At 33.9% G+C, this 7993-nt stretch overlaps 1 protein-coding gene across 1 annotated transcript; it reads right to left on the reverse strand.

Moving 5' to 3' along the window:
* Window positions 1–1337: 1337 nt before the first annotated feature.
* Window positions 1338–2814, reverse strand: LOC131045431 (hydroxycinnamoyltransferase-like). The gene is made up of 2 exons (XM_059208302.1): window positions 2463–2814; window positions 1338–2305 (listed from the first exon to the last, which is right to left on the reverse strand). The coding sequence occupies exons 1-2, from the start codon at window positions 2812–2814 to the stop codon at window positions 1338–1340; spliced, it is 1320 nt and encodes a 439-aa protein (XP_059064285.1).
* Window positions 2815–7993: the final 5179 nt, after the last annotated feature.

Genomic DNA, 7993 nt, shown 5'->3' on the forward strand with positions numbered 1-7993 from the left:
GTGTGTGACATTGAGTGTTTGGTGGTGGCCAAAGAACTCATAGCAAAGCAAACAAGAGTAGAGGAAGAAGACTAATACCGGGTTATGGGTTCTACCATCTGGTTTGCTTTTTTGAAAAAAATGATAATATTTGTTTATATCTATTGTAGTTGTGACCATTTTCTATAGGGTGACAGATATAGAAAATGTATTATTTTTGGGCCCAATTTTTATCATGGAGGCTATTAAGGAATAGGAAAGGGAACATGAAAGGTCTACAACTGGGGGGTGAATGTATAATTTTTTGGTGCATCTTGATAGTGCTAATATTTATACATAATAGGAGGGATTAGAATAGTTTAGTAGTGGACACATAATAGATGATGTAACTACCATAGTTGCAATACCTTTTTGGAGATCAATATAATGAGTGTTGCCACCTATCAGACATTAACTTACAAAAAAAACTCTTCTTGACCATCTATTAAGACTACATTATTATTATATTATCATATCATTATATTTTTATTTTATAAAAACATTCATTTTCAATTTTCCGTAATTAATAATATTATTTCTAATTTATTATTAAGCTGCCAATTTATTATAATATATATTAAAAACAATGTAAAAATATATTTTTGTTTTTATATATATTTATTAAAAAATTTAATGTATGAATCTTATAATAAAAATAAAATTAAAATAAAAAATTAATAATAAAATGATTTACTGCTTTTCAGAGATTTAAATGTCAAAAACATATCAAATTAAATGCACGAAATAAAGGAACATTTTTCATACATATGTAAGACCCAAAAATCAAACAAACTTATATAGATGAAATATATAGCCAGTACGGTCAATGTTTTACTTATTCTTCAATCTCTGTTTTACTTATTCTTCAAAATATGATGTTGATCGCCCACATATTGCACTTCGACAGAGACAAAGCCACAGATATGAACTTAGTGCGAATGCAGATATGATCGATGGAAAAAGTAAGCTTGACGAAACGACTTCAACATAACTAACCACAAATTTATACATTCATAGAGTAGCAACAAACGTCCTTAATTTTATTTCTACCCTGAAAAGCTTTTATTTTAAAACCCAATAAACAAATATGCCATGTGCCTGCATTGAGAAGATGAATTCATCTTTAATTTCTACTCAGATCTTTTATTTCTTGGATTTGAACAAATTACACTAGTGTTTTAGCTATTCCTTTTTCTCGGATGCTGATAGTGAAGAAATCAAAGCACAAAGTACAAGAACGTAGCCGACATAATTTTGTAATGCCCAAACATTTTCACACATGATCGCCCACAGATTGCCAAATTGTCCATCCAAGCAAGTCACTCTACAGAAACGGAGAGAAGATGATGCAAGACTTCCATCTGGTGTTGAGGAAGGCAAGTGGACACAAGAATGCTTTTCCCCCCATCCTTTGCGCATGACAAAAACATGATTCGAATTTCGTTCATTGTTGCAATCTGCACATCCGAAGGTTTCCCCCATCCATAGTCGATCTCGTACAACGGAAATCTTGGAGAACTTACAGCGTTAGTTCCATATACCCACCCGGCTTCTGTAAGTAAATTTAGAATATCTCTGTCAGGAGATTCTATCCAATCGATCAGATAATTAATCTGCTCTTCAGAAGTGCAGGAATCGATGACTTGCTGGATAACACCCGCAGCAAAGGAGATGTCGGAATTGATCAGTTTTTTGGCCGTTGTCTGTGCCAAACCAGGAGATAAGCAATTTCCAAAATAAGTTGGAGGCAGTGGCGGCTTAACACGACCCCTGCAATCACACAGCACTCCGAAATAAACCGCTTCTTCCTGTGGCACCTCTCGAGCTCTCATCACACATCTCCAAAATTGTGCTGCCACAGCAACAAAAGAAGTCGAAGCCCCACTTCGCTGTTTCAAGTCTTGTATTGTGTCTTCTGTAAAGAAAAACGTTGAGTATATGACTTCCGTTTTCCTTTTAGGCTCCATCCATTTCTGGAGAGCCTCGGCGGGCTTTTCCACGTTGCCGCCACCAGTATTTTCTGAGACAAACTTAAAAACCTTGGCCCCTGAAATTCCATTGCTTATTACCTCGTGGGCTTTGTAATAAACGGAAGGACTCTGGTTATCTGGTTTGAAAACTGTTCTGGCGTGCTGAGGAGGTTTTGAAATGGGTATTCCTCTGCTACACTCTGCCCACGATGTCATGAAATGCCAAAACGAATTTCCATCTGCTAGAACGTGATGAAAGGTCGTTCCAATGCACAAACCACCTCCTTCAAATGTTGTAACGTGAAATACCCAACGTTCTTTAAGAAACAAAAAGGAAGGAAATTGATAAGGGTTTCACAAGTGATATTATTATAGAAAGTTGCTTAAATACCTGTATTGACAGAAGTGATCTATTGTGGTTTTCTTCTGCAAAGAGATTGATCTCGTGGACAAGCTTTGGGAAGAAGGGCTTACGCTTAAATCCATCTTTCTCCAAATCTTTGAAAGGTATATTAATTGACGCCTCTCTAAATTCCACACCTTCGTCGTTACAGTCAATCTCCGTTCTGCCAGATTCTCCTTTCTTCAACCGACCAGCCAGAGGATAAAAGTGCACTAAAACTGAGGAGAGGCTTTTCTTCATGCCCTGTATTAGTGAGGAGTATTCATTCAAAGGAGGGTGCGTGTAGAAGAAAAGGCGTTGAACGTTATTGATGGGTAACCAACAAAGATCAAGATTGGACAGGAACATAGTCTGCGCAGGGGTTCTTATGGCCGGTCTTACTATCACAGATGTTCCCCTCACTTTGACAACGATTTCTGCCATTACTGTAATTCAATTTACCGCTCTGAGTGTTAGCACAACAAGGTCTATATGTTATAATATGAGTCAATTGAAAGGTGTGCGTTGGCACAGGAGTAGTTAATATGCTGACATGTTAAGGTTTCGTGTTGCAATTTAATTGGAATTTAGTTTTAGTTTTATTTTATTATTTAGAGACAATATTTAAATGAACAGGCGAGTACGCTTCAACGCAAGGCTATGACTCGAAGTGAAAAGACTTTATATTAATAAATATAGAATAATAGACACACAATGCAAGGTTTCCTATCTGAGTTGAATCAGTACTTGATTTTTAGTTTTATTCTAGAGTTTCAGCGACAAATTTCGTACATAATTATGGGCACGCGAATAGACTTTGATGCAAGACTTTCGATAAATAAGTATAGAATACCTACTATAGACGTTGCTTTACATTGAATAAGAATATTTAGAGGGATTTCAGAATATTTCAATTATTTTTATTTATCGTTGATAAATAACTGTATTATATTTACGTTTTCTTTTATTTCTTTAGATTTGATAATATCTTTTTTATTATGGTTAATGTGATTAAAATATATGATAATGAGTGGAATCTAATAAATTAAATGTAAATTTTATTAAATATTATTTGTTTATTATTTATGTAAATATATTTATATTTAAGTTAAAAAAATGATTGACTATTTAGAATATGTAACATTGTTATATTTAGCCTAGGAGAGAAGGGAACATTAAAGGTAGCACATTAAATAGATGTAGTAGTGAAAGGATTAAAGAAGGCAAATCACTAAGAGCAAACATAGAAAGGGAATTTGAACACCTTAGGATAGTCAAAAGGCACATTTAGATAAGAAACAGAAGACAGATGATAAAATGATTTGAGAAGGAAAGAGATGTTGTTGGTAGGGAGGAAACATAGTAGGCATTTACCCATTGAGAACTAAGAGGCCTATTCAAGGACAAGGAAAACAGTGTGAAATGGTCTAGCCATGAGTGTGTGGTTGCAACAACTAAGAGAAAGAAGATATCCTTCCAATGCATGGGTGATGGGAAGTGAGTTAGTTGTGTAAGAAAGAGAATAATATATGTGGCTGCATTGAATTCGTGACTAGAAAATTCACATATAATGCAACTATGCAGATTTCACTTCATTATAAAATGCACTACCTATTATGTGGGAGTTATAAAGTAATTCATAACATGAAATTGAGTTTGTATTTGATCTATTTATAGTTTGAGGTTGTAGCCCAAATTTATGTAAATGAAAGAAGTTATAGAAGACTCCATTTGTCAAAGTGATTGTATATTTGTAGACTAAATAAATAATTTATTTTGCGATCTTATTTTGGAATTGTGAATTTAATTTGAATTTAGAAAGTCTTTGCTAGTGTTTTGTGTTTTTTGAGTTTTCAGTGTTTGAGATTGTGGAAAGAGGGGAAAGTTTTTCCCTCTTACATTAATTGGTATTAGATCTTGAGATCTTGAGTGTGTAGATAGGTTGTTGAATGTTAGGAAATCTACACTAGGACTTATGGGTTGTAAGAGAGTGATGTGGTGAATTTGTCTCAAATATTGAAGAGTATTGTTGCAAGTGTGTGTGGAGACTTGAGCGATTGAGAGCTAGGAGGGACAAGCTATGAAAGAAGAGTTGAAAGTGTAAAGCAGTTGTGGAGAGCTCAAGAGAATCATTTTAGGTGCGTGAAGCCTTGATTGATTGAGAGTTGAAGCCATAAAGGTGAATGTTTAATGTGAGAAGTGATGGCGATTGCAACAAGTGAGAAGAGGATAAGGTAGGTCATGATGAGGCCATGAGGAGGCCATGATGATTTCATTTTTGGAATAATATTGGGAATAGATTTATGGGATGTAGAGAGTCTCACTGAAGAAGGATATTTGTAGCCTGAAGGTGAAAGAAGTGAGAAAAAACCATACAAATGAAGAAGTTCAAGAGATGAGAAAATGGTCACAGTGGACTGCCTGTTCGCAACTGAAAGTTGAGAATGTGATTAAGGAAAAGATACCTCATAGGTTGAGGTAGTGAAATAGGAATAAATTTAGAATGTAGAACTTGTGGTAGAGGTTTATCCAGAACCTAATGAGGATGGCATAAAGATTGAAGAGTTGAATGAAGAAGAAGACACAACAAAGCTACCTAAGGAAGTTGCAATTATAGTTAGAAGTGATGAAGAAGATCTTGTCATAGTGAAAGAGGATGTTACAACAACTGAGGAGGTAATTATTTTTTCTCTTTTTTATGAAAAAAGAAATTTAAATAGGGATGAGCTAGTGCAAGTAGATATTGCATTTGAGCATGTAGAAGCTATAGAGAAAATGCAAGTGGATGCAGTTGCAATTTTGTATTAAGATATGGAGTGTGTGTGTGTAGAGCATTTTGAAGATGTTGCAGGACATTGGTGGATGTGGGTGGTTTGCGGTGGTAAAGATTCGATGAAGAAGGAAAGGAGACGAGATTGCCTTTTGTAGAGGAGGATAGTATATGGTGGATGTGAGTCCATGAGGGTAAAGCGGAGAATCATGCACATTTGGAGAAGAAGGATGGTATGTGTCCTAGATAAGTATTGGAAGAGGTGGAGGAAGATGTTGTCTTTGTCTACATCAATAATGAAGTTCACTATAGGTTGCTAGTACTTGAAAAAGTATTCCAACTACTCCATTCCATTTTTTGAATCTACTGACAAAATTTTTCCTACCCATCGTGCTTGGTATACGAGCACCAAGGGAAGTTGGCAATCGACACCACCCAAAAAGATATTTTAGTTTTGGCTCTTTTCTCTTTTGGTCTCTCTTTGCCACTCAAGCATTTGTATGATGTTATTTGGATATGTTACTTTAGTATCTCTTTGTCATTGGTTTTTTTTATGTATGAAAAAAGTGGAGGCATAGATAGGGCATATAAATTGTTTGGTATAATGCCTCAACAAAATATGATCTCACAAAGATCATATTTTTTAGTTGATAAATATTTTTTTTAAAACTATTTAAAGTTTGAGAAGAGAGGAAACAGAGTATTGAAAACTTACCCACTATCATCTTTAATCATATAACCCAAGAGAAATGAAATGTAGCAGAACACATTCATCCACTTTTGAAGCATTTGTGAGGTATATCTACCTTTCTCTTGATGTTGAGAGAATGCATCAGCATAGATTCCTTTCCCTTGAGCGATCAATCTGAGGTCATAGGGGTCAATGTAATAGAAAATGGAAAATATTTTTGTGCTGGTTTTAAGCATGAAGGATAGCTCAGCCAGACACCAGGGGGATTGGGCATAGTTAGGAGAAAGAATGGCAATATGAAGGGATGCATCATGTATTGTTGCTTGTATCTCCACTAGTATCACATCGCCAGCCTCAAGCACCTCCACATTGAGAAATGTTGGCAATCATATGTGATGAAGTGTATGATAGGTCGTGCTGGCAAGTTTATGTTTCACAATGACTCCGAGATGGCTAATAAAAATTCGTATTGAAGCAATGAAGAAGATGCAGATGCAGATGCAATTGCATAGCTCAGTGCAATTTGATCAAAAGCATTTCCACTCTCCATAATATTGAATTGGTAGGAAAGGATGGGTGTGGACTTGGTTTCAAGGTTTAAGGCCTAAGAAAGCAGCCAAGCAAACAAGGAGAGAAGAATGACTTGAGTTGTGCAGATAGTTGAGACTTTATAATTTATTTGTTTTTCGACAAGCATGAAAGGCTTGATTTCAAAACCACATGATAAGCTCAAGAAACGAATCTAAAGTCGTCTGGCTTGCAAACAATTATAATATGCATATTAAAATCTCAAAACAGCTTTCATCGAACTTTCTTTACGAAATCATCTGGCTTGCGAACAATTTTAATATGCATATTGAATCTTTATTTTTCTCCACACCCATTTAGTATAATTGAGTATTTTAACCAAATTTGTAAAGATGATTAGAAAACTTCTTAAGGAATCTTTTGTTTGTCAAACATTCCTACTTTTTCAAGTGATGGGCTTCAGAATAGTTTTATTTGTGTTTTTATTTTTTTATTTTTAATGAAATCTATTGGGTTTATTTATTATTTTAAAAGAAAAATAAATTGTAGAGTACCAAAAAAACTCATGATTGGAGATCATTAAATGAATGTTTGATCATAGAAAGGCCATTCTTCAAGAAATTCCGATCATAGAAATAGTTTACAAAATTTTATGTGAAAATAGTTTACAAAATTTTCAGAATTATTTTGGTGATAATGAAATTTTAAATTTCTTTAAGGGATAAATTTTAAATTTGAACATTTCATGCGATAAACTACTCAGTAGAGAATTTTCATATATCTATTTTGTGGTTCTTGGACATACTTTATTTATTAATGAATTTGCACAACTTCAAGTTGAAAATTTATGATTTCCTATTTGATATTTCTTTTAATAATTGTGGTGGCTAGAATATGTGGTTTATGTTGCTATTTGTTTGATGTGTTGATGTCCTCTATCATGCTCAAATATTAGAGAGTATATAATAGAGAATATATCAATATTTAACTTGTATTAGTATCTTGATTGAATAAAATTCTTTCTCTTGTAGATCTATAGAAATCATTATACATTACATAAAATGATAGATGTAGAGTGACATGCATTTTGGTGTGAATGTTTAATGTTGTGAAATGCATTGCATGGATGGTCATGAGATGATGTAAAATATCTACGTGGTTAATACTGAGTTGAGTGTGATTGTATATTGACTTCAATATATTGGTATTTCAGGAATAAGTATGAGTCTTTGCATAAATAGAAGGTCAACTGTGTAAGTTTTTGTGTTATTAGGCATCATGTGATGAGATAGGAATAATGCCTAGGTCACATAATTAACTAGATGGATCTAGTAACCTTTCAGGTGATTTTTTATTTTGTATGGATGATCTATGAACACACCTATAGTACCACATGCAAACAGATATGAATAATTTATTCTTTACTATTTAATCAGTTTTGGTTGATATATGATCAAGTTGCGATCTAGATTAATGCTATACTTAGTTGAATGATTATGATGTTATATGATCATCTTTACATTAAAATATTGTAAATCAAAATTATCCTTCCACAAGGTGACGATACTTGTGAATGATCTAAAATTAGTGCTAGCATGTTAGATATAAACACAATTCTAGGAATGTGGATGAGG

Source organism: Cryptomeria japonica, chromosome 7 (assembly GCF_030272615.1).
Source record: "Cryptomeria japonica chromosome 7, Sugi_1.0, whole genome shotgun sequence".
Classification (NCBI taxonomy): Eukaryota; Viridiplantae; Streptophyta; class Pinopsida; order Cupressales; family Cupressaceae; genus Cryptomeria; species Cryptomeria japonica.

Excerpts from the sequence above, each read along its gene's own strand:
- LOC131045431 (XM_059208302.1), bottom strand. The coding sequence starts at position 2,814 with ATGGCAGAAATCGTTGTCAAAGTGAGGGGAACATCTGTGATAGTAAGA. Across the intron at positions 2,306-2,462 it reads GGAGAAAGATGGATTTAAGC|AACGTTGGGTATTTCACGTT; the intron begins GTAAGCCCTTCT and ends TGTTTCTTAAAG.